The sequence below is a fragment of the Pogoniulus pusillus genome, chromosome 20 (assembly GCF_015220805.1).
Source record: "Pogoniulus pusillus isolate bPogPus1 chromosome 20, bPogPus1.pri, whole genome shotgun sequence".
Taxonomy (NCBI): domain Eukaryota; kingdom Metazoa; phylum Chordata; class Aves; order Piciformes; family Lybiidae; genus Pogoniulus; species Pogoniulus pusillus.
Genome location: NC_087283.1, coordinates 21,101,250 through 21,126,629, shown reverse-complemented (window position 1 = coordinate 21,126,629; position 25,380 = coordinate 21,101,250). Strand labels below are relative to the sequence as shown.

General features: G+C 58.5%; 1 protein-coding gene across 1 annotated transcript in view; it reads left to right on the top strand.

Moving 5' to 3' along the window:
* VAC14 (VAC14 component of PIKFYVE complex) overlaps positions 1–23,391 on the top strand; it is an 87,170-nt gene extending 63,779 nt beyond the window's left edge. The window contains exons 15-19 of the mRNA XM_064160542.1: positions 9,909–10,083; positions 13,316–13,434; positions 15,484–15,563; positions 17,427–17,577; positions 22,456–23,391. Of these exons, the coding sequence (XP_064016612.1) occupies positions 9,909–10,083; positions 13,316–13,434; positions 15,484–15,563; positions 17,427–17,577; positions 22,456–22,618 (688 nt within the window). The 3' untranslated portion in view covers positions 22,619–23,391. The remainder of the gene's footprint in view (positions 1–9,908; positions 10,084–13,315; positions 13,435–15,483; positions 15,564–17,426; positions 17,578–22,455) is intronic.
* The last annotated feature ends 1,989 nt before the right edge of the window (positions 23,392–25,380 follow it).

The window sequence follows — 25,380 nt, the reverse complement described above, 5'->3', positions numbered from 1 at the left end:
TTTTCTTCACAGGGAAGGGAAATGATTAGAGGGGGGGAGAAAAGAAGGAGCAGGAGCCTGTCAGTTCCCTGGGAAATGAGGCCACAGCTGTCAGCCTGCAAGGGATGGCAACGTCTCAGCTCAAGGAGCTGCTGCTGCTGCTGCTGCTGCTGCTTCATGCATCTCCCCTCTGTGAGCCTCAGCCAGCTCCTGCCCTTCCTCCCCTTCAGAGCAGGGGAAGCCTGACAGGAAGCATCAGAGAATGGCTTAGCTTGGAAGGGACCTCAGAGAGAGATCATCTCCTCCAACCCCTGCCCCATGCCATGCCCAAAGACACCTCTCAACTAGGCTTAGGTGCTCAAGGGTTCATCCAGCCTGGCCTTGAGCAACCCCAGGCAGGAGGCAGCCCCAAACCTCCCTGGGTTGAGACTCTGCCCATTGCAGAGTCTCACCTCCCTCACACTCCTTCCTCAGCTCCAGTCTCTCCCTCAGCTCCAAACCATTCCCCCTTGGCCTGCCTCAGGCACCCTCAGCCAAAGGCTCTCTGCAGCCTCCCTGCAGGCTCCCTTCAGGCACTGGCAGCAGCTCTGAGCTGCCCCTGGAGCCTTCTCCTCTGCAGGCTGCACCCCCCCAGCTCCCACAGCAGTGCTCACAGCAGCCCTGGCATCACCTCTGTGCCCTCCTCTGGCCTCACTTCAGCAGCTCTGTGCCCTTTTTGTGCTGGGGACAGCAGAACAGGAGGTGAGGTCTGAGCAGAGCAGAGCCAAAGTCCCTTTGGAGTCTTTTCTCCACCCCCAGCTCCCTCAGCAGTGCCCACAGCAGCCCTGGCACCACCTCTGTGGCCTCCTCTGGCCTCACCCCAGCAGCTCTGTGCCCTCCTGGTGCTGAGGACAGCAGAACAGGAGGTGAGGTCTGAGCAGAGCAGAGCCAAAGTCCCTCTGGAGTCTTTTCTCCACCCCTCAGCTGCTCCTCAGAAGGCTTCTGCAGACCTCTTTGTACATCATCTCCTAACCTTTGCATGCCCTCAGTGCCTGCACTGCTTTATCCATGGTCCCCACTGAGGTTTCCTCAGGGAAACTCCTTGGACACAGTGGCTTGGGCAGCTGGAAGCTGCTGCTGGATGTGTGTTTCCTGTGGGCTTCCCCTTGGAGGAGCTTTCAGACTCACCTGTGTTATGCTTTAAGTGCTGGGGCTGGGAGAGCTTCCAGATTCCATGATCCTTCAGCTCCTGGCCCATCCCAAAGGATATCTGTGGTCAGATGCTCTCTGCTGCAGGTGAGCAGAGGAGAGGAAGCTGAAGGAACTTCTGCTGCAGAAGCTCTTTCTTCTCCTTAGCACAGTCTTGTTCCTTCCCCCTCCCTTTCCTGTTCACTGTGAGCATCTCACTCAGCTTCTAACTGTCCCAGAGGTGTTGGAGATCATGGAACTGCTCCAGTCTGGATGAGGACTCCACCACCTCCCTGGGCAGCCCATGCCAGTGCCAATCACTCTCTCTGCCAGCAGCTTCCTCCTCACAGCCAGCCCAGACCTCCCCTGGCACAGCTTCAGCCTGGGGCCCCTTCTGCTGCTGCTGCCTGCCTGGCACCAGAGCCCAACCCCACCTGGCTACAGCCTCCCTGCAGGCAGCAATCAGCTCTGCCCTGAGCCTCCTCTGCTGCAGCCTGCACCCCCCCAGCTCCCTCAGCCTCTCCTCTCAGGGCTGTGCTCCAGGCCCCTCCCCAGCCTTGCTGCCCTTCTCTCAGCACCTTCCAGCACCTCAGCAGCTCTCTGCAATTCAGGAGCCCACAGCTGGACACAGCACTCCAGGGCTGGCCTGAGCAGGGCTGGGCACAGGGGCACAAGAACCTCCCTTGTGCTGCTGCCCACACTGCTCCTCAGCCAGCCCAGGGTTCTTTGCTCAGCAGTTCACAGATGGCAGTGGCATCTTCAAAGGTCATCTTGTCCAACCCCCACCCCTCATCCAGCAGGGACATCTCCAGCTAGAGCAGGCTGCCCAAGACCACCTTGCAAGGCTCTTTGCTCACCTGGGCTGAGCCTTGACTGCTTCTGCCTCCTGGGCTGCCCTTCCCAAGGACTTGTCTGTGTTCTCCAGGGCTTTCCTTGGCCTGCCTGCACTTCACTGCTGCCCTTGTGCAGGTGTTGATGCCTCACCCTTGTATCTCTCTCCATCTTGATGTCTGCAAGCCCATCCCCAGGGCACAGGCCCCACCAGGTCCTCTCTGTCTCCTGGAGCAAGGATTCAGGCTCGTTGGGGAAAGCTGCCAGTGGAAGCTTTGAGGTGGGAGCTGGTGGCTGGGAGAGAGGAAATAGTGCAAGCAAAGATCCTTCTCCTTCCCAGCCCTGCCTCTTGCAAAAGGAAGCTCCTGAACTTCCCAAACCTTTTGCTGTCCCTTGCATGGAACACTTTGAATTGGGGAAGCAGCAGCAGCAGCAGCTGCCAGGGTTGCCATGGTTTCCCCTGCCCAGAGCTGGATTCAGCAGAGGGTGGGAGAAGAACAGGATGGGGATTTTCTTCAGTGGGGAAGGGCAAAGGAACAACCTCCTCCTGCCTTCCCTTCTCCCTCTTCCTTTCCTGCCCTAATTCTGTCTGCACTTCCTCTGGCAATTTCCTAACAGATCCCAGCTGCTGGGGACCAGGCTGAGGATGCTGCTGGGGACCAAGCTGGGCCAGGCTGGGGATGCTGCTGGGGACCAAGCTGGGGATGCTGCTGGGCACCAAGCTGGGGATGCTGCTGGAGACCAGGCTGGGGATGCTGCTGGGCCAGGCTGGGGATGCTGCTGGGGATGCTGCTGGGCACCAAGCTGGAGATGCTGCTGGGCACCAAGCTGGAGATGCTGCTGGGCACCAAGCTGGGGGTGCTGCTGGGGACCAAGCTGGGGATGCTGCTGGGCCAGGCTGGGGATGCTGCTGGGGACCAAGCTGGGGATGCTGCTGGGCCAGGCTGGAGATGCTTCTGGGCCAGGCTGAGGATGCTGCTGGGGACCAAACTGGGGATGCTGCTGGGGACTAAGCTGAGGATGTTGCTGGGCACCAAGCTGGGGATGCTGCTGGGGACCAAGCTGGGGATGCTGCTGGGCCAGGCTGGGGGTGCTGCTGGGCACCAAGCTGGGGATGCTGCTGGGCACCAAGCTGGGGGTGCTGCTGGGCACCAAGCTGGGGATGCTGCTGGGCCAGGCTGGGGGTGCTGCTGGGGGCCAGGCTGGGGCTGTTGCTTTCCCCTGGCAGGAGGACTTCAAGGGAATGGAGATGTGGCAATATGGGGGCTGCAGATCCACTGGGGTCACTCCAGGGCACCTGCCAGGGAGGAAGGCCAGCAGGAAGCCTTCCCACGAGGAAGCAGAGAGGAAAAGGGTGGGGAGGAAGGGTGGAGAGGCTGTACCAAAGGACAGTTGGTGGACTAAAAAGTGGAGCAGAGCCCTTCCCCCCAAGCCCTCAGAGCATCACACTCTCCAACCTTGGCTGGCTCCTTTGCCCAACTCCAGCTCTGTCCCAGTTGCTGGAAGTGGAGCAAAGCAGGATGCTGGCCCTGCTGGGGCCCTGCAGCTAATAAAGCAAATGGTTGGTGCTTAATGAACAAGCACCTGCTTAATTGAACACAGCAGGATGAGGGCTGGGCTGATGGGAGGGGGCCAGCAGCACTACCCAGCCCCCCTCCTCCCCCACCCCTGCCCAAAAAAAACCACCCCAAGAGGCTCCCTGCAGGTCTTAGCTAGAAGAAGAGATGGCTTTCAGCTCTGCCTGGGACAAAACCAAGCTGTCACCCACCGTGGGGCAATCACTTGGAGCCAAGGGGGATAGGGTGGAAAGGGTTAAAAGGGGCCAAGTGGATGGGATGGGAGCAGCAGCAGCAGCTCCTGCTCCTCCTTGGAGGTTGCTGTTTAGATGATGTTTAGATTAGCCAAGTTTCCAGGCACGGAGCTGTCAGAGCAAGAGGGCTGGGAGGGGCTCTGGGGCTTGCCCTTAATTGGAGATGTGGCTCTGAAGAGCTGTCCCCACTCCACCCCTACCCCCACCCCCACCAGTGCTCTGCCACCTCCTGCCAGCTCCTTCCCCAGCTTGCCCACAGCTACCTCATCCCACCCCTCTGATGGGTGGTGCTGTGCTGGGCATTGCCTCTGGGTGCCCCTGGCTCACAGCCAGCTCCTTCCCCAGCTTGCCCACAGCTACCTCATCCCACCCCTCTGATGGGTGGTGCTGTGCTGGGCATTGCCTCTGGGTGCCAACCTGGTGCCTGGCTCACAGTCAGCTCCTTCCCCAGCTTGCCCACAGCTACCTCATTCCACCCCTCTGATGGTGGTGGTGATGAGCTGGGCATTGCCTCTGGGTGCCCCTGGCTCATAGCCAGCTCCTTCCCCAGCTTGCCCACAGCTACCTCATCCCACCCCTCTGATGGGTGGTGCTGTGCTGGGCATTGCCTCTGGGTGCCAACCTGGTGCCTGGCTCACAGCCAGCTGATGGGGGCAGGGAGAGAGGGGCAATGGGGATGGCACTGAGGTGCAAAGCTTGTGGTGGACCTCCCTGGCTCTTCCTTTTTGGCTGGCATTGTCTTGAGGTGGGCTAGAGGGAGGGACAAGGTCCTAGCCCCCAGGCAGGAGCTGGGGGTGATCCACTGTGGATCCACTGTGTGCCTCGGGAGTGGGCAGTGCTGGGAGGGTTTAAATAACCTTTCCGGACTGAAGGAGTTAAAGTTTAATGACCTAAAGGTTGCTCTTCATTAGCTCCCTGCCCTGTGTGCCTGAAGGGCTGCTGGCTGCTTCTGCTGCTGCTGCTTCCTCTTCTTTCTTCTGCTGCTTCTTCTTTCTTCTGCTTCTTTCTTCTTCTTCTTTCTTCTTCTTCCTTCTTCTTTGTTCTTCTTCTTTCTTCCTTCTTCTTTCTTCTTCTTCTTTGTTGTTCTTCTTTCTTCCTTCTTTCTTCTTTCTTCTACTTTCTTCCTTCTTCTTCTTCTTTCTTCTTTGTTCTTCTTTTTTCTTCTTTCTTCTTCTTCCTTCTTTCATCTTCTTCCTTCTTCCTTCTTCTTCTTTCCTCTTCTTTCTTCTTCTTTCTTCTTCTTTCTTCTTTCTTCTTCTTTCTTCCTTCTTCTTTGTTCTTCTTCTTCTTTCTTCTTCTACTTTCTTCTTCTTTCTTCCTTCTTCTTCTTCTTCCTTCTTCTTTGTTCTTCTTTTATCTTCTTTCTTCTTCTTCCTTCTTTTTTCTTCTTCCTTCTTTTTTCTTCTTCCTTCTTCTTTCTTCTTTTTCTTCCTTCTTCTTTCTTCTTTTTCTTCCTTCTTCTTTCTTCTTTTTCTTCCTTCTTCTTTCTTCTTCTTCTTCCTTCTTCCTTCTTCTTCTTTCTTCTTCCTTCTTGTTCTTTCTTCTTCTTCCTTCTTGTTCTTTCTTCTTCTTCCTTCTTGTTCTTTCTTCTTCTTCCTTTTTGTTCTTTCTTCTTCCTTCTTCTTCCTTCTTCTTCTTCTTCTTCTTCTTCTTCTTCTTCTTCTTCTTCTTCTTCTTCTTCTTCTTCTTCTTCTTCTTCTTCTTCTTCTTCATTCTTCTTCTTCTTCCTTCTTCATTCTTCTTTCTTCTTCTTCCTTCTTTCTTCCTTCTTTCTTCCTTCTTGTTCTTTCTTCTTCTTCCTTCTTGTTCTTTCTTCTTCTTTCTTCTTCCTTCTTTCTTCCTTCTTTCTTCCTTCTTTCTTCCTTCTTGTTCTTTCTTCTTCTTCCTTCTTGTTCTTTCTTCTTCTTCCTTCTTGTTCTTTCTTCTTCTTCCTTCTTGTTCTTTCTTCTTCTTTCTTCTTCCTTCTTTCTTCCTTCTTTCTTCCTTCTTTCTTCCTTCTTTCTTCCTTCTTTCTTCCTTCTTTCTTCCTTCTTCTTCTTTCTTCTTCTTTCTTCTTCTTTCTTCTTCTTTCTTCTTCTTTCTTCTTCTTCCCATCCTCTGCCCTGCCAGCAAGTCCTCAGGGCCTCACTGGCTCCCTGTTGGCAAAGGGGAGATGGGCAAAGGGGAGATGGGCACCCATGGGGATGCAGGAAGAGCTTTGGGGAGAGGCATCTCACTGGGGTGATGCTTTGGGGTGGGCATTAAGCAGCTCCTTCCTTCAGAGCAGAGGCAGGTGGATGGATGATGGATGGATGGATGGATGGATGGATGGATGGATGGATGGATGGATGAATGGATGGATGGATTGATGGAAGGGTGAATGGATGGACAGAAGGATGGATGGATGGATGGAAGGATGGGTGAAAGGAAGGATGGATGAAAGGATGGATGGATGGATGGATAGATGGAAGGAAGGATGGATGGAAGGATGGATGGATGGATGGATGGATGGGTGGATGGATGGATGGAAGGAAGGATGGATGGAAGGAAGGATGGCACAGTCAGTGACTGGGAGCTTGGCTCTTACAGCTGGGAGAGGTTTGTGAGGTGCCTGTGCATATGTGAGGTGTTTCTACCTCGGGTCTGGCTCCCTGTCCCCTTTCCCCCAGCAGCTCTTCCAGCAGCTCAGCTGCTGAGGGAGTAGTTTAAAGCCACCTGTCCCCTACCCAGCCCTGTCCCCAGCCCCCCCCCCACCCCTCCCAGCCAGCCCTGCATTCCCCTCATGCCACTGAAGACTCCCAGAGGATCAGCTCCCAGTGCCAATGGTTGGGCTCAGCTGCTGGCTGCTGTCACCAAGGCCAGCAGCTGCCTGCCTGGCCACTTGTCCTCTCCTTTGGGGGCCTCTTTTGGGCTCTGAAAGGGGAGGGGGGGGGGGAGCAATTTAGGGGCTGTGGATGCAGCATGCCAAGCTGCTGAGCACTCCTGCTGCTGCTGGTGGTGGTTCCCAAAGAGCCCTTAACTGGGGTGGGCACCTTGATGGGGCAGAAGGGTGGCAGAGCTCTTTGGGGAGCTGGGGGACAGCCTCTGCCTGGCTGCTCCTTTGTTGGTTTCCAGCTTTCCCAGTGCCATGGGAAGTGGTTAAGGGTGGGGGTGAGGGTAGGGGGGGATGACTAAACCCAACCCTTCCCTGCTTAATCCAGAGCAGGCCTGAATTAGAAGGCAGCTCACATTCAGCTCCTTGCTCTCTCTCTGGCAGTGCTGCCTGGAGCCAAGCAAGCCTTGGAGCTCCTATTTAGGGAAAGCCAAAGGCCTTTTCCATGGAGGAGCTGTGGAAGTGAGACACATCCTTCCCACCCACCCACCTCCCACCAGCATCCTTGCTGTGGGTGGGCAAAGTCTGCTCTGGAGGGTCCTCAACACTCAGCAGGGCTGGGGTGGCACTGCCTTGAGCTTGCTCAAGCTCCTTTCTGCCTGGAAGGTGGCAAAGAGCAGCTCTGAAAGCCTGGCCCCAGCTGTGCCAGCAGCCCTGGAGGGGGCAGATTGTGCCAGGGTTGGCCACTGGAGGATCCATCCTCAGTGTGGGCACAGGGAATCATCCTGCTTGGAGTTCCAAGTGCCTGGCACAGCTGCTGAAGGAGGCTTGGCAAGGATGGGGCAGGCAATTATGCCTTCTGACTGGGGTGAGGTGGAACCAGCTCAGGCCTGGGCTGGGCTTTGCCCTGCCCAGGTTAGGTTTGGCCCTGCCCAGGTTAGGTTTGGCCTTGCCCAGGTTAGGTTTGGCTCAGCCCAGGTTGGATTTGGTTCTGCCCAGTTTGGATTTGGCCATGCCCAGGTTAGGTTTGGTCGTGTCCAGGTTAGGTTTGGCTCAGCCCAGGTTGGATTTGGTCCTGCCCAGTTTGGATTTGGCCCTGCCCAGGTTAGGTTTGGCTCAGCCCAGGTTGGATTTGGCCCTGCCCAGGTTAGGTTTGGCTCAGCCCAGGTTGGATTTGGTTCTGCCCAGTTTGGATTTGGCCCTGCCCAGGTTAGGTTTGGCCCTGCCCAGGTTAGGTTTGGCTCTGCCCAGGTTGGATTTGGCCCTGCCCAGGTTGGGCTTAGGTCTTCCCAAGTTGTATTAGGACCTGCCCAGGTTAGATTTGGCTCTACTGAAGCTGGGCTTGGATGTGCCCAGGTTGGATTTGAAGCTGACTAGGTTGAGCTTGGACCTGCCTGGGCTGGGCTTGTAGCTCCTGAGGCTGAGCTTGGAGCTGTCCAGGTTGAGCTTGGACTTGCCCGGGCTGAGCTTGGACCTCCTCAGGGTGAGCTTAGACCTCCTCAGGCTGAGCTTGGACCTGCCTGGGCTGAGTTTGGACCTCCTCAGGCTGAGCTTGGACCTGCCTGGGCTGAGCTTGGACCTCCTCAGGGTGAGCTTAGACCTGTCCAGGCTGAGCTTGGACCTGCCTGGGCTGAGTTTGGACCTCCTCAGGCTGAGCTTGGACCTCCTCAGGGTGAGCTTGGACCTGCCTGGGCTGAGCTTGGACCTCCTCAGGGTGAGCTTAGACCTGTCCAGGTTGAGCTTGGACCTGCCTGGGCTGAGTTTGGACCTCCTCAGGCTGAGCTTGGACCTCCTCAGGCTGAGCTTAGACCTGTCCAGGTTGAGCTTGGACCTGCCTGGGCTGAGCTTGGACCTCCTCAGGCTGAGCTTGGACCTGCCTGGGCTGGGCTTGCACCTCCTCAGGGTGAGCTTGAACCTGCCTGGGCTGAGCTTGCACCTGCTGAAGCTGAGCTGGTGTCTGCCTGCCCTGAGCCGAGCTGCAGCTGGCAGCGAGCGGAGGCTGCCGGCGCCGCCGAGCAATTGATCTCCTCTTGGCTCCATCAGCAAAGCCTTCCTCTTCCCTCCCTGCTCTTTTCCCACCCTTCTCCCTCCTCCCTGCAGCCCTGGTCCAGGCGTTCTCAGGGCCATGAATGCAGCAGGGGTTACGTAAGGAGGGCTGGGATAAAGGAGCTCATTTAGCAGGGCCCCTTCCCTGGGCACCGGGTCCGGGGCGAGCGCAGCTTTGGCTTACGTCAAAGCCCTCACACAGCATCTCATTGTCCAGCCTTGGCCAGGCAGCATCAGGGAGCTGCCCATGCAGAGGGGCTGGGGCTGAGTGGCTTGGCAGATTTGGGAGGAAGATGAGGGGGTTCTTGCTCCCTGCCTGTTGGGAAGGGAGAGCCTTTTCTTTTCGGCCCCATCCGCCTCCTGCCTCCCTAACCTGGCAGCTCTGAAGTGGCTTCCTGGAGCCTTCCACCTTGGAACTTGGCTCCTTCCTCTTCCTCAAGCCCAGCAGGTGAAGATGGGACCTTGAGGGGTGGCTTCAGGTTTGCCTTCCACCTCCTCAGCCCAACCATAGCCTCCTAACCTGCTGCCTGTAGGACCCTGAGGGTGGCTTCAGGTTTGCCTTCCACCTCCACAGCCCAACCATTGCCTCCTAACCTGCTGCCTGTGGCACCTTGAGGGTGGCTTCAGGTTTGCTTTCCAAGTGCTAGGTTGGCACTGAGTGCCATGCTCTGGTTGCTTGGGCAGGGCTGGGTGCTAGGTTGGCACTGAGTGCCATGGTGTGGTTGGTTGGGCAGGGCTGGGTGCTAGGTTGGCACTGAGTGCCATGCTCTGGTTGGTTGGGCAGGGCTGGGTGCTAGGTTGGCACTTAGTGCCATGCTCTGGTTGGTTGGGCAGGGCTGGGTGCTAGGTTGGCACTGAGTGCCATGGTCTGGTTGTTTGGGCAGGGCTGGGTGCTAGGTTGGCACTGAGTGCCATGGTGTGGTTGTTTGGGCAGGGCTGGGTGCTAGGTTGGCACTGAGTGCCATGGTGTGGTTGTTTGGGCAGGGCTGGGTGCTAGGTTGGCCTGGATGATCTTGGAGGTCTCTTCCAACCTACTTGATTCTATGATTCTAAGGTGGCACAGTGGGTGGGTGCTGGTGGGGTGGCAGAGCAGCACCAGCCTTAGCCTGATTCCCTTTTGGCTACTTGAGCCTAGTCCTGCCAGGAGCAGCTGCTTCCTCCCTACCACCTTCTGCTTTCAGTGCCACCCTCGGTGCCCATCTCTGGGGCTGTGGGCTGAGGTGAAAGAAACCTTCCTGACCCATCCTCCCCCACCCCTGTTTTTCTCTCCTCTGTGCCCTGCAGGCAGCTTTGCCTACTCCTGAATGCAGAAAACATCTTCCACTCCATGGCAGACATCCTGCTGCGGGAGGAGGACCTCAAGTTTGCCTCCACCATGGTCCATACCCTCAACACCATCCTGCTGACCTCCTCAGAGCTCTTCCAGCTGAGGAACCAGCTGAAGGACCTGAAGACCCAGGTAGGGGCTGGGGTGGCACTGCCTTGAGCTTGCTCAAGCTCCTTTCTGCCTGGAAGGTGGCAAAGAGCAGCTCCGAGAGCCTGGCCCCAGCTGTGCCAGCAGCCCTGGAGGGGGCAGATTGTGCCAGGGTTGGCCACTGGAGGACCCATCCTCGGTGGTGGGCACAGGGAATCATCCTGCTTGGAGTTCCAAGCAGCCTGGCACAGCTGCTGAAGGAGGCTTGGCAAGGATAGGGCAGCCAATTATGCCTTCTGACTGGGGTGAGGTGGAACCAGCTCAGCCCTGGGCTGGGCTTTGCCCTGCCCAGGTTAGGTTTGGCTTTGCCCAAGTTAGGTTTGGCTCTGCCCAGGTTGGATTTGGCCCTGTCCAGGTTAGGTTTGGCTCTGTCCAGGTTAGGTTTGGCTCTGTCCAGGTTGGATTTGGCTCTGTCCAGGTTGGATTTGGCTCTGTCCAGGTTGGATTTGGCCCTGCCCAGGTTAGGTTTGGCTCTGCCCAGGTTGGATTTGGCCCTGCCCAGGTTAGGTTTGGCCCTGCCCAGGTTATGTTTGGCCCTGCCCAGGTTAGGTTTGGCTCAGCCCAGGTTGGATTTGGCCCTGCCCAGGTTATGTTTGGCCCTGCCCAGGTTAGGTTTGGCTTTGCCCAGGTTGGATTTGGCTCTGCCCAAGTTGGATTTGGCCCTGCCCAGGTTGGATTTGGCTTTGTCCAGGTTGGATTTGGCTCTGCTAAGGTTAGGTTTGGCCCTGCCCAGGCTAGTCTTAGGTCTTCCCAAGTTGGATTTGTCTCTGCCCAGGCTGGGCTTAGCCCAACCCAGGTTGGATTTAGCCCACTCAGGTTAGGTTTGGCTCTGCCCAGGTTGAATTTGGCCCTGCCCAGGTTAGGTTTGGCCCTGCCCAGACTGGGCTTAGGTCTTCCCAGTTTGGAATTAGCCCTGCCCAGGTTAAGTTTGGCTCTGCCCAGGTTTGATTTAGCCCTGCCCAGGCTGGAGTTAGATCTTCCCAGGTTGGATTTGGCCCTGCCCAGGTTAGGCTTGGATCTGCCCGGGCTGGGCTTGGATGTGCCCAGATTGGATTTGGACCTGCCCAGGTTGGGCTTGGATCTGCCCAGGCTGGGCTTAGGTCTTCCCAGGTTGGATTTGGACCTGCCCAGGGCTGGGCTTGTAGCTCCTGAGGCTGAGCTTGGGCCTGTCCATGCTGAGCTTGGACCTGCTCTGCTCAGGTCTCTCTATCTCAGCTGCTAAGGAGGGGATGCAATGGGGGTGGCAGGGACCTGGCAGCCACCTGGGCACATGTCTCTGCCTGGCAGGTCTCAGGGCTGGAGCTCAGGTGCCCAGGGCAGCCCCTTTGTGCCTCCACTCTTCAGGAGGAGGTGTCCAGCTGCTGCTCCTCTCCCCCTGGCTGGGCACAGCCTCCCCAAGCCTTTAAGCAGCTGCCACTTCCCTCCTTCTACCCCAGCATGGACAGGTGGCAGCAAGAGCAGAGCCACTTAGCCCCTCAGCTGTCCCTGCCAGGAACATGCCAAGCAGCTGCCACCAGCACTGATGGCATCCAAGGAAGGCAAGGAGAGGGAGGAAGACTTCCCCCAGCCACCAACTCAGTCCCCTTGGATGGGACTTCACTCCAGTCCCTCATCCACCCTCAAGGCCACCCCAAAACCTGCCTGGCCACCATCTTCTGAGGCTGTTGGGCTCATATACCAGTGCCAGAGGAGGTCCAGAAGTGTCCCAGATGGTTGATGTTGGGGACCTGGGGCTACCTGTGCCACATCCTGCCCAGGGAGGTTGTGGAGTCTCCTTCTCTGTCCAGTCTGGAGCAGAGGAGGCTCCCAGGGGACCTTCTGGTGGCCTTGCAGCATCTGCAGGGGGCTGCAAAAAAGCTGGGGAGGGACTTTGGAGGCTGTGAGGGAGTGGCAGGAGTGGGGGGGCTGGAGCAAAGCTGGAGGTGGGGAGAGTGAGGCTGGAGGTGAGGAGGAAGTTGCTGAGCAGGAGAGTGGTGAGAGGCTGGAATGGGTTGCCCAGGGAGGGGGTTGAGGCCCCATGGCTGGAGGTGTTTGAGGCCAGGCTGGCTGAGGCTGTGTACAGCAGGGAGGCTGTAGCCAGGTGGGGTTGGGCTCTGGTGCCAGGCAGGCAGCAGCAGCAGAAGGGGCCCCAGGCTGAAGCTGTGGCAGGGCAGGTGTGGGCTGGCTGTGAGGAGGAAGCTGCTGGCAGAGAGAGTGATTGGCACTGGCATGGGCTGCCCAGGGAGGTGGTGGAGTGGCCGTGGCTGGAGGGGTTGGAGCCAAGGCTGGCTGGGCACTGAGTGCCATGGTCTGGTTGTTTGGGCAGGGCTGGGTGCTAGGTTGGCACTGAGTGCCATGGTGTGGTTGTTTGGGCAGGGCTGGGTGCTAGGTTGGCACTGAGTGCCATGCTCTGGCTGGTTGGGCAGGGCTGAGTGCTAGGTTGGCACTGAGTGCCATGGTGTGGTTGGTTGGGCAGGGCTGGGTGCTAGGTTGGCACTGAGTGCCATGCTCTGGTTGTTTGGGCAGGGCTGGGTGCTAGGTTGGCACTGAGTGCCATGGTGTGGTTGTTTGGGCAGGGCTGGGTGCTAGGTTGGCACTGAGTGCCATGCTCTGGCTGGTTGGGCAGGGCTGGGTGCTAGGTTGTCACTTAGTGCCATGCTCTGGCTGGTTGGGCAGGGCTGGGTGCTAGGTTGGCACTGAGTGCCATGGTGTGGTTGGTTGGGCAGGGCTGGGTGCTAGGTTGGCACTGAGTGCCATGGTGTGGTTGTTTGGGCAGGGCTGGGTGCTAGGTTGGCACTGAGTGCCATGGTGTGGTTGCTTGGCTCAGGCTGGGTGCTAGGTTGGCACTGAGTGCCATGGTGTGGTTGGTTGGGCAGGGCTGGGTGCTAGGTTGGCACTGAGTGCCATGGTGTGGTTGTTTGGGCAGGGCTGGGTGCTAGGTTGGCACTGAGTGCCATGGTGTGGTTGTTTGGGCAGGGCTGGGTGCTAGGTTGGCACTGAGTGCCATGGTGTGGTTGGTTGGGCAGGGCTGGGTGCTAGGTTGGCACTGAGTACCATGGTGTGGTTGGTTGGGCAGGGCTGGGTGCTAGGTTGGCACTGAGTGCCATACTCTGATTGCTTGGGCAGGGCTGGGTGCTAGGTTGGCACTGAGTGCCATGCTCTGGCTGACTGGGCAGGGCTGGCTGCTAGGTTGGCCTGGCTGAGCCTGGAGCTCTCTCCCACCCTGCTGTGCCCCCAGGAAAGCCGAAACCTCTTCTGCTGCCTGTACCGCTCCTGGTGCCACAACCCTGTCACCACCGTGTCCCTCTGCTTCCTCACCCAGAACTACAAGCACGCCTATGACCTCATCCAGAAGTTGTATCCTCGGCCTGGGGGAAGGGGGGGAGGAGGTTTCTCTTCTTCTTCAAGGCCACTGTGTCCCCCCCCCGTGGGGCTAAGGCAGCCTCTTGCCTGCAGCCCATCATTACCGGGGCGGTGTCGCTGCCATCGGAGGGCAGGGCAGGGCTGGGTGGATGCCAGCTTTGCCCTTGCCCTGCTGGGTGGAGGGAGAGGAAAGCCTGCCCTGCCTGAGCCCTGACCTTCTTCTACCCGGGAGGGGAGGCTGTTCAGAATCCTCTTCCTCCCAGGAAGATGAAGGTTTTGGCTTCTTGGCTCCTCACTACCCAGCATGAGGAGCAGGCAGTGCCTGGGGAGGTGCAGTTCCCAGGGAGCTCCCCTGATGCCTGCAGCAGGCTGAGGGTTGTTGCCCTCTCTCTTTTTGGCTGTGTTTCCCCCTGGATTGGGCTCTGAGGAGGTCACACCTCCAATTCTGGTCCCAGAAGGACGTTGTGGGGTTGGAGCAGGTCCAGAGAAGGGCAAAGAAGCTGGAGAAGAGGGCTGGGGAGGAGCAGCTGAGGGAGCTGGGGGTGGTTAGTGTGGAGAAGAGGAGGCTGAAGGAGACCTCACTGCTCTCTGCAGCTCCCTCAGCTCAAAATCCTCTTCCACCCAGGGAGATGAAGGTTTTGGCTTCTTGGCTCCTCACTTCCCAGCATGAGGAGCAGGCAGTGCCTGGGGAGGTGCAGTTCCCAGGGAGCTCCCCTGAAGCTCCCCTGAGGGATGTTGTCCTCTCTCTTTTTGGCTGTGTTTCCCCCTGGTTTGGGCACTGAGGAGGCCACACCTCCAATTCTGGGATGAGTTTTGGGCCCCTCCATCCAAAAAGGATGTTGAGGGCTTGGAGCAGGTCCAGAGAAGGACCTGCTGCTGGAAAGCCAAAGCTCTTCCCTGCCAGCATCCTCCTGCCTGCTGCTGCAAAGCCAAAGCTCTTCCTTGCCACCATCCTCCTGCCTGCTGCTGCAAAGCCAAAGCCTTTCCTTGCCACCATCCTCCTGCCTGCTGCTGCACAGCCAAAGCCTTTCCTTGCCACCATCCTCCTGCCTGCTGCTGCACAGCCAAAGCCTTTCCTTGCCACCATCCTCCTGCCTGCTGCTGCACAGCCAAAGCCTTTCCTTGCCACCATCCTCCTGCCTGCTGCTGCACAGCCAAAGCCTTTCCTTGCCACCATCCTCCTGCCTGCTGCTGCACAGCCAAAGCCTTTCCTTGCCACCATCCTCCTGCCTGCTGCTGCACAGCCAAAGCCTTTCTTGCCACCATCCTCCTGCCTGCTGCTGCACAGCCAAAGCCTTTCCCTGCCACCATCCTCCTGCCTGCTGCTGCACAGACAAAGCCTTTCTTGCCACCATCCTCCTGCCTGCTGCTGCACAGCCAAAGCCTTTCCCTGCCACCATCCTCCTGCCTGCTGCTGCAAAGCCAAAGCCTTTCCTTGCCACCATCCTCCTGCCTGCTGCTGCAAAGCCAAAGCCTTTCCTTGCCACCATCCTCCTGCCTGCTGCTGCACAGCCAAAGCCTTTCCTTGCCACCATCCTCCTGCCTGCTGCTGCACAGCCAAAGCCTTTCCTTGCCACCATCCTCCTGCCTGCTGCTGCACAGCCAAAGCCTTTCCTTGCCACCATCCTCCTGCCTGCTGCTGCACAGCCAAAGCCTTTCCTTGCCACCATCCTCCTGCCTGCTGCTGCACAGCCAAAGCCTTTCCTTGCCACCATCCTCCTGCCTGCTGCTGCACAGCCAAAGCCTTTCCTTGCTACCATCCTCCTGCCTGCTCTCTCCAGCCTCCTGAGCAGCCTCTTCATCTTGTTCCCCTTAGCTGCTGCCCTTGCAGATCCTTTCCCAACCCTTCCCTCTTCACTTCCCGCAGGAGAGGGTTTGGCAGAGCCTGGCATCTCTGCTGGGCATCACTGGGCTGTGCCATCTGCTGCTACCCAGCTCAGCCCTTTTTGGTTGGTTTTTTTTTTTCCCTTTCATTTTTCTGCTTCTTTCTTCTTTTCCCCTCCCAATTTGCCAGCCTTAACCCATCCCCCCCCCTCCCTCCAGCGGGGATCTGGAGGTGACTGTGGACTTCCTCACCGAGGTGGACAAGCTGGTACAGCTCATCGAGTGCCCCATATTCACGTGTGAGGAGGCAACCCATCCCCCCCCCCACCACACACACACACTGCCCCACCCCCCCCCCCAAGCCCTGGGCATGTGTCCCACCACCATCATCATCACCACGACTAACCCCTCCCCCTCTTCCCCTGCTCCTCCGTGGGAAATAAATAGAGCAGAAGTTATCAGACTTCTTGCCCGGGAGCTTTGCCCAGCTCTGGAGCTGCCCACCAGGGATGATGGCAGCAGAGTGGTGATGGTGGTGGTGGTGGTGGAGGAGGGGACATGACACACACAGTCCACAGCTTGCCCCCTGGCTATAGGTTAAGGGAGTGAGTGGAGCTGGCATCAAACAAAAGAGATGGAGGAGGAGGATGGGGAAGGGGGGTCTGGACCATGCTGAGCATCTCTAGAGGGGGGTGCCGATGGAGTGGGGCATGTGGGGTGGCATCGTGGGTGCTGTTGAGGCCCTCAGGAAGAGGGGTGGGGGAATAAAAAGTGGTGGGGGGGGTGAATCAGGAACCCAAAAAGAGCTCAGGAGCTTGCTTCTACCTCCAGATCTGCCTCACCTCAGCCCCAGCGGTGTGGCTGTGCCCCCTTGCAGCAGGTGGCAGAGCCAGGGCTTGGCTTGGGAGCTGGGATGGGGGAGGGAGGCAGGGAGAGGACTTGGGGGGGGGGAATGGAGCCAAGCTAGAGGAGGGGAGATTGGGATTGGGTGGTAGGAAGAAGCTCTTCAGCATGAGACCCTGGCAGAGTGGCACAGTAACACTGGCACGGTGACACTGGCACAGTCAGAGAAGGCTGGGGAGGGACTATTTAGGGTGCTGGGTAGTGATAGGACTGGGGGGGGGACTGGATCCAAGCTAGAGGAGGGGAGATTGAGATTGGATGGTAGGAAGAAGATCTTCAGCATGAGGGTGGTGAGAGCCTGGCACAGTGACACTGGCACAGTCAAAGGAAGCTGAGGAGGGACTGTTTAGGGTATCAGGTAGTGATAGGACTGGGGGGGGGACTGGATCCAAGCTAGAGGAGGGGAGGCTGGGAGTGGATGTTAGGAAGAAGCTCTTCAGCATGAGGGTGGTGAGACCCTGGCAGAGTGGCACAGTCACACTGGCACAGGGGGTCACACAGTGACACTGGCACAGTCAAAGGAAGCTGAGGAGGGACTTTTTGGGGTGTTGGGTAGTGATAGGACTGGGGGGGGACTGGATCCAAGCTAGAGGAGGGGAGATTGGGATTGGATGGTAGGACGAAGCTCTTCAGCATGAGGGTGGTGAGAGCCTGGCAGAGTGGCACAGTGACACTGGCACAGGGGATCACACAGTGACACTGGCACAGTCAAAGGAGGCTGGGGAGGGACTATTTAGGGTGCTGGGTAGTGATAGGACTGGGGGGGACTGGATCCAAGCTAGAGGAGGGGAGATTATGATTGGATGGTAGGAAGAAGCTCTTCAACATGAGGGTGGTGAGACCTTGGCACACTGGCACAGTGACACTGGCACAGTGACACTGGCACAGTCAAAGGAAGCTGAGGAGGGACTAGTTGGGGTGTTGGGTAGTGATAGGACTGGGGGGGGGGACTGAATCCAAGCTAGAGGAGGGGAGATTAGCCATTAGGCAGCATGAGGGTGGTGAGAGCCTGGCAGAGGGTGGTGAGAGCCTGGCAGAGGTGTGCCCAGGTCGGTGGTGGAAGCCTCCCCCCTGGGTGCTGGTAAAGCCAGGCTGGATGTGAGCTCTCAGCAGCCTGCCCTAGCTTGAGATGTGTGTCCCTGCCCACAGCAGAAGGGCTCAGAACTGAACCCATCTTTGAGGTCCCTTTCCAAGCCTGACCCATAGGTGCCAGCTCCTGTGCCTCTGCCTTCACCTTCCTCTTCCTCTCCCTCGGCCAGACCTCCGCCTGCAGCTGCTGGACGTGAAGAACAATCCCTACCTGATCAAAGCCCTCTACGGGCTGCTGATGCTGCTGCCCCAGAGCAGTGCCTTCCAGCTGCTCTCCCACCGCCTCCAGTGCGTGCCCAACCCCGAGCTCATGCAGCCAGCGTAAGTGCCAAGGGGCAGGGGACCCCGAGCCGTGCCAGGCACCATCCCCACCCTGCCAGCCTCTCCACTTCTCCTCCTCCCCCTCCTCAACTCAGCCCTCAGGGTTCCTCTGCGGGCCACAAGCGCTGCTGCTGCTGCTGCTGCTGTTCCCTCCTTGCCCCCAGCCCACGGCTGGGAGCGTTTGGCTTGGGGATGGGTTAGGGTTGGGGGGGTGTGGGTGGGTGTGGGGGGGGGGGGTGGAAGCAGGGGGTGGGTGGGGAGGGGGGAGGTTGTGTCTATATTTGGTCACCCTGGGAGGGCTGTGCCTCATCCACAGGCATTTGGCATCTGGGATGGAAAATTTCACTTGTGGGGTCGCTATGGAAACCAGCAGAGCTGGGAAGGAGCCTTACGGAGAGAGAATCCAGCAGCTGGGGGGGGGGGGGGGGTTGTGCTCCCCAAAGCTGTGTCATTTCCCCCCCCCCCAACCTCACCCCACCACCACTACCACCTCCCACCACCACTACCTCCTCCACCACCACCACTACCACCTCCCACCTCCCACCACCACTACCACCTCCCACTACCACCTCCCACCACCACTACCACCACCACTACCACCTCCACCACCACCACTACCACCTCCCACTACCACCACCACCACCTCCCACCACCACTACCACCTCCCACCACCACCTCCCACCACCACTACCACCACCACTACCACCTCCCACCACCACTACCACCTCCACCTCCCACCACCACCACTACCACCTCCCACCACCACCACTACCACCTCCACCTCCCACCACCACCACTACCACCTCCCACCACCACCACTACCACCTCCCACCACCACCACTACCACCTCCCACCACCACTACCACCTCCCACCACTACCACCTCCCACCTCCCACCACCACTACCACCACCACTACCACCACCACTACCACCTCTCACCACCACCTCCCACCACCACCACCACTACCACCTCCCACCTCCCACCACCACCACCACCACCTCCCACCACCACCTCCACCACCACCACCACCACCTCCCACCACCACTACCACCACCACTACCACCTCCCACCTCCCACCACCACCACCACCTCCCACCACCACTACCACCTCCCACCACCACCACTACCACCTCCCACCACCACTACCACCACCACTACCACCTCCCACCACCACCTCCACCACCACCACTACCATCTTCCACCACCACCACCACCTCCCACCACCACTTCCCTCCAGCAGCAGCCTGGCACCCAAAAAGGATCTTGTCTCACCCCCTCCATGCCCCAGCCCTGCCCAAGGGCTTGGCAACTCCATCCCCATCCCTGGCTTTTAAGGGCAGCTGTGAAGGCTGGCACCTTGCTGGGCACCACTTGAAATCCCTCCTGCTCCTTTGCCTGTGTCCTTAAATCCCAGGGGTGGGATTTGCCTCTGGCTAAGGAGGCTGGTGGGGAGGTGGTGGTGGGGGGGGGCAAGGGTTGGGGGGTGGAGGCTGAAGGATGAAGCTTTGCCTTCACAAAGCCCTGGGGAACAGGAGCTTCTAAGATGAGCACCACCACCACCATCATCATCATCATCATCACTTTGGCTCTCCTCAGCTGCTTGCTTTTTTTTATCCCTCCAGCTTCTGAGCTTCCTCTGCTTCTCCTCACCATCATCATCATCATCATCATCATCATCATCATCATCATCACTTTGGCTCTCCTCAGCTGTTTGCTTTCTTTTATCCCTCCAGCTTCTGAGCTTCCTCTGCTTCTCCTCACCATCATCATCATCATCATCATCATCATCATCACTTTGGCTCTCCTCAGCTGTTTGCTTTCTTTTATCCCTCCAGCTTCTGAGCTTCCTCTGCTTCTCCTCACCATCATCATCATCACTGGCTCTCCTCAGCTGCTTGCTTTCTTCTATCCCTCTGCCCTCCAGCTTCTGAGCTTCCTCTGCTTCTCCCCATCATCATCATCATCACCACTTTGTCTCTCCTCAGCTGCTTGCTTTCTTTTGTCCCTCTTGCCCTCCAGCTTCTGAGCTTCCTCTACTTCTCCTCCTCCTCATCATCATCATCATCACCACTTTGCCTCTCCTCAGCTGCTTGCTGTCTTTTATCTCTCCAGCTTCTGAGCTCCTACTCACACTGGTTTAAACTGGGAGAGGAGGAGAGGCTGGGGGGTAGCTTCCTCTGCTTATCATCATCATCATCACCATCACCATCATCATTACCACCACTTTGGCTCTCCTCAGCTGCTTTCTTTTTCCTCCCTTCTGCCCTCCAGCTTCTGAGCTTCCTCTGCTTCTCCTCCTCATCATCATCATCACCACCACTTTGCCTCTCCTCAGCTGCTTTCATTTTCATCTCTACTGCCCTCCAGCTTCTGAGCTTCCTCTGCTTCTCCCCATCATCATCATCATCATCACCACCACTTTGGCTCTCCTCAGCTGCTTTCATTTTCATCTCCACTGCCCTCCAGCTTCTGAGCTTCCTCTGCTTCTCCTCACCATCATCACCATCATCATCACCACCATCACTTTGGCTCTCCTCAGCTGCTTGCTTTCTTTTATCCCTCCAGCTTCTGAGCTTCCTCTGCTTCTCCTCACCATCACCATCACCATCACCACCACTTTGCCTCTCCTCAGCTGCTTGTTGTCTCTTCTCCCTCCTGCCCTCCAGCTTCTGAGCTTCCTCTGCTTCTCCTCACCATCACCATCACCATCACCACCACTTTGCCTCTCCTCAGCTGCTTGTTGTCTCTTCTCCCTCCTGCCCTCCAGCTTCTGAGCTTCCTCTGCTTCTCCTCACCATCACCATCATCATCACCACCACTTTGCTGCTTGTTGTCTTTTCTCCCTCCTGCCCTCCAGCTTCTGAGCTTCCTCTGCTTCTCCCCATCATCATCATCATCATCATCATCATCACCATCATCATCATCACCATCACTTTGGCTCTCCTCAGCTGCTTGTTGTCTTTTCTCCCTCCTGCCCTCCAGCTTCTGAGCTTCCTCTGCTTCTCCTCACCATCACCATCACCATCACCACCACTTTGCCTCTCCTCAGCTGCTTGGTTCCTTTTATCCCTCCAGCTTCTGAGCTCCTACTCACACTGGTTTAAACTGGGAGAGGAAGAGAGGCTGGGGGTGGGGGGAAGGAGGCTGGGGGCATCACCACCACACTTTGGTCTCTTTTTTTTCCCCCCTCTCTTAACCCCAGCCAAGTGAGGAGGGGGGAGTTGGGGGGAGAGGTTTGTGGAGCAAGCAGAGCTGTCAGACAGCCCTGAGCATCTGATTAACTCTGACCTACATTCCTTCAAACACCCAAGCTGCCTTTCATAACGTGCCAGCCCCAGCTGCCCCCTTCCCCTGGCACTGAGGGGGCACTTTGGGGGCCTCCTCTGGGCTCTTCTTGCTCCCCATGACAGCTTTTTGGGGTGGGGATGAGCAGCCAGGGGGGGTTGGAGTCCTGAGGAGCCCACACAGGGGGGTTTAGCCTCCTCAGGATTCCAACCCCCCTGGCTGCTCATCTCCCTGGGGTTGTCCCCTGCTGCCACCAGCCCAGGGTCCCTTAAACCAAGCAGGGAAACTGAGGCCCAAGTGATGCTGGCATCTCTTGTAGCCACTCATGCTGCTGGAATGGGTTGGGATAGGAAGGATGAATCCACCTTAGACCTCCTCTCTAGAGCTAAGCTGCTGAGGAAGCTGTTCCTTGGCTTCCCTCTCTTGTCCCCAGGGCTTCTTGGGCTCCATCTGGCCCAAGAGATGGAGAAATTGGTCTTTTGGGGGGGGGTTCATTGGGTACTAGCAGCACCAGGATGTGCTGGGCATGTCCCCTGGGGCATGTCAGAGGGCACCAGCACCCCTAGGATGTGCTGGGCATGGAGAAATGAGTCTGGGGGGGTGTTTCAGAGGGCACCATCACCCCTTGGATGTGCTGGGTATGTTCCCTGGGGCATTTCAGAGGGCACCAGCACCCCTAGGATGTGCTGGGCATGTTCCATGGGGCATTTCAGAGGGCACCAGCACCCCTAGGATGTACTGGGCATGGAGAAATGAGTCTGTGGGGGTGTTTCAGAGGGCACCATCACCCCTAGGATGTGCTGGGCATGTTCCCTGGGGCATGTCAGAGGGCACCAACACCCCTAGGATGTGCTGGGCATGGAGAAATGAGTCTGTGGGGGTGTTTCAGAGGGCACCAGCACCCCTGGGATGTGCTGGGCATGTTCCCTGGGGCATTTCAGAGGGCACCAGCACCTCTAGCATGTGCTGGGCATGGAGAAATGAGTCTGTGGAGGTGTTTCAGAGGGCAGCAGCACCCCTAGGGTGTGCTGGGCATGTTCCATGGGGCATTTTAGAGGGCACCAGCACCTCTAGCATGTGCTGGGCATGGAGAAATGGGTCTGTGGGGGTGTTTCAGAGGGCACCAGCACCCCTAGGGTGTGCTGGGCATGGAGAAATGGGTCTGTGAGGGCATTTCAGAGGGCACCAGCACCCCTGGGATGTGCTGGGCATGGAGAAATGAGTCTGTGGAGGTGTTTCAGTGGGCACCAGCACCCCTGGGATGTGCTGGGCATGGAGAAATGGGTCTGTGGGGGTGTTTCAGAGGGCACCATCACCCCTAGGATGTGCTGGGCATGTTCCCTGGGGCATTTCAGAGGGCAGCAGCACCCCTAGGATGTGCTGGGCATGTTCCCTGGGGCATTTCAGAGGGCAGCAGCACCCCTAGGATGTGCTGGGCATGGAGAACTGGATCTGTGGGGGCATTTCAGAGGGCACCAGCACCCTTAGCATGTGCCAGGCTGAACGTATTCGAGGCAAGCCCTTGGTGCTACCCCTACTGCGGGCACCTCCTGCCCTTTCCTGCCCTCACCCTCTGCTCCCTTCCTCGACAGAGACAGCAGCAAGGTGAGCAGCATCTCCAAGAGGGCAGCAGCCTCCAACATCGACTACTCGGAGCTGCTGCAGCACTTCGAGAAGGTGCAGAACAAGCACCTGGAGGCTCGGCACCAGCGAGCCGGGCGGGCAGAGCAGCTGGACAGGAGGGCAGTCCTCTGAGCCTGCCCCTGCTGGCCACGTTGGACCACGGCCACCGGTTGCTGGCCACCGGGAGGACCTGCTGAGTTCCCTGGCAGAGAGAGCTGGAGGAGGGCTGGGTTTTTGTTCCCCCCCCACCCCCCTGCCCTTGCTCTGCCTGTCGGTGGTGGTGGCACCACCACTCCCATCATCACCATCACCACCACTGCTCCTCCCCAAAGCTGTGCCCGGCTTTTGGGGAAGGGATGGAGGAGGAGGAGGAGGAGGAGGAGGAGAGGGCCAGGAGGAAGCTGCTTCATCTTCTCTTGCAAGTCAAGGCAAGGAAACTCCCCTTTTGCTTTGCCTAATGCCTGCCCCGTGACTGTCAGCTGAGTGCCCAACCTCCTGCCAGCCAGACCGGAGGGGAAGGGAAGTCAGGAGCAAGCTCTGGCTTCCTGCCCTGCCAAACAAGCCCACGGGGAGGAGGGTGGGAGGCCCTGGGCCACCTCTCACCACCCCAGCTCCCACCTTCCACCTTCCAAGCTGTGCTGGAGCCTGCTGAGAGCCTCTCTCACTCCCAAGAGACTCACACACCACGCTGGGTGCCCTCCTTGCATCCACTCCCCCTCCCTGAGCCCACAGGCAGTGGTGCAGCCTTAACCTTCCACCCTCCCAGGCTGGTACCAGGGCACAGGGTACAGGGTTGGGGGCGAGGGGGGTGTGGAGACCTCTCCTCACAGCCAGCCCCCAGCCTCAATTCTCTGGCCCTAGGTGAGGCTCTTCCCCATGCTAAAATAAAGGAGCAATGCAGCACAGCCCTTCCCTGGTGGCTCCCCACTGTGGATCTGCTTCCCAGCAAAGGAAGGAAGGAGATTCCCAGGATGTGAGGGCTTGGAAAGGACCTCTGGAGGTCTTCAGGACCAACCTCCCCCCCCCCCCCCACCACCACCCTCTGCCCTTGCCCTGCATGAGCAGGAGGAGATGACACAGAGCATCACCCTCAACCCCCCACCCCCCCCGTCCTTGGCTCGGCCCAGCCCTGCCACGTTGCTCGCCACTGAGCTGAGCTTTGTCCCTCCTGCTGCTGCTGCTGCTGCTGCTGCTTCTCCTTCTTCTTCCCAGCAGGAAAAACAACCCAGCTCCCAAATTCCTCCAGGCCACGGTCACCAAACCGCAGGGCAGTGACAGGCATTTTCCTGGCAGCACCCAGGGCAGCACCACAGCTACTGATGTTGAGGAAGGGGGGGGGGGGGGGAGGGGAGGGGGTCTCCACTGCACCCCTCACCTGATCCCGAGCGGGGTGGGACAAAGAAGGGAGGCAGGAGGAGGAGGAGGAGTTCATGGAGATGTTGTTGGTGGGGGGGAGAGGGTTATGAGCTGTTTACAGCAGAGCCAAAACTCTGGCAGTAGGTTCCCCCCCACCCCACCCCCCCAAAGCAGCCCTGCTCCAGAGCTGCCTTTGGCTGGGATAAAGACATTCCTCTCATTCCCGGGAAAGGGCTTTGCGGAGCCGGTCACGGCGGGTTAAATTTAACGAGCCAAGGCTGGGAGATGGGCGAGCAGCTCCCTCCCTAAGAGCCACCCTGCAGCGCTCCGAGGATGCTTGCTTGCCCCTTCCCCACCCTGCCGGGGCAGCGCCAGCTGTGGGGCAGGGGCTTCTGCCAACCGCCCTGGCGGGGGGGGGGGGGGGGGAGGGGGGGAAAGGGTTCTGCCCGCGGTCCTTGCTGGGCTTCCCCTGCTGCTTCCACGTCCTGAGTGTGTGTGTGGGGGGGGGGAGTTATAGGGAGAAATTCCAGCCGGCTGAGCAGCGCAGCAGTAATCGGTTCCTGATGGGGGGGGGCTCTTGACCAGCGCTAGCCAGAGCATGGCTGGGGGGGAGGGGGGGGGGAATCCCTTTTCTAGCTGGGAGAGGAGCGGGGAGAGCATTAAACAGCTGAGGTTGATGAGCCCTGAGCCCCAGCCGAGCATCGTTTCACCGTGAGGTGCAATGAGATTCCAGCAGGGCTCAGCCCCAGATGAGTGGCTCTTGACCAGCGCTAGCCAGAGCATGGCTGGGGGGAGTTGGGGGGGGGGGGGGGGGGAATCCCTTTTCTAGCTGGGAGAGGATGGGGGAGAGCATTAAACAGCTGAGGTTGACGAGCTCTGAGCCCCAGCCGAGCATCGTTTCACTGTGAGGTGCAATGAGATTCCAGCAGGGCTCAGCCCCAGATGGGTGACTCCTGACCAGCGCTAGCCAGAGCATGGCTGGGGGGAGTGGAGGGGGTCGCTTTAGTGGCTGGGAGTAGGGGGGGGGGTCACTTTAGGAGCTGGGAGAGGAGGAGGAGAGCATTAAACAGCTGAGGCTGATGAGCCCTGAGCCCCAGCCGAGCATCGTTTCACCGTGAGGTGCAATGAGATTCCAGCAGGGCTCAGCCCCAGATGAGTGGCTCTTGACCAGCGCTAGCCAGAGCATGGCTGGGGGGAGTGGAGGGGGTCGCTTTAGTGGCTGGGCGTAGGGGGGGGGGGTCACTTTAGGAGCTGGGAGAGGAGGAGGAGAGCATTAAACAGCTGAGGCTGATGAGCCCTGAGCCCCAGCCGAGCATCGTTTCACCGTGAGGTGCAATGAGATTCCAGCAGGGCTCAGCCCCAGATGGGTGACTCCTGACCAGCGCTAGCCAGAGCATGGCTGGGGGGAGTCGGGGTGGTCGCTTTAGTGGCTGGGAGAGGATGGGAGAGTGATAAACAGCTGAGGCTGATGAGCCCTGAGCCCCAGCCGAGCATCGTTTCACCGTGGGGTGCAATGAGATTCCAGCAGGGCTCAGCCC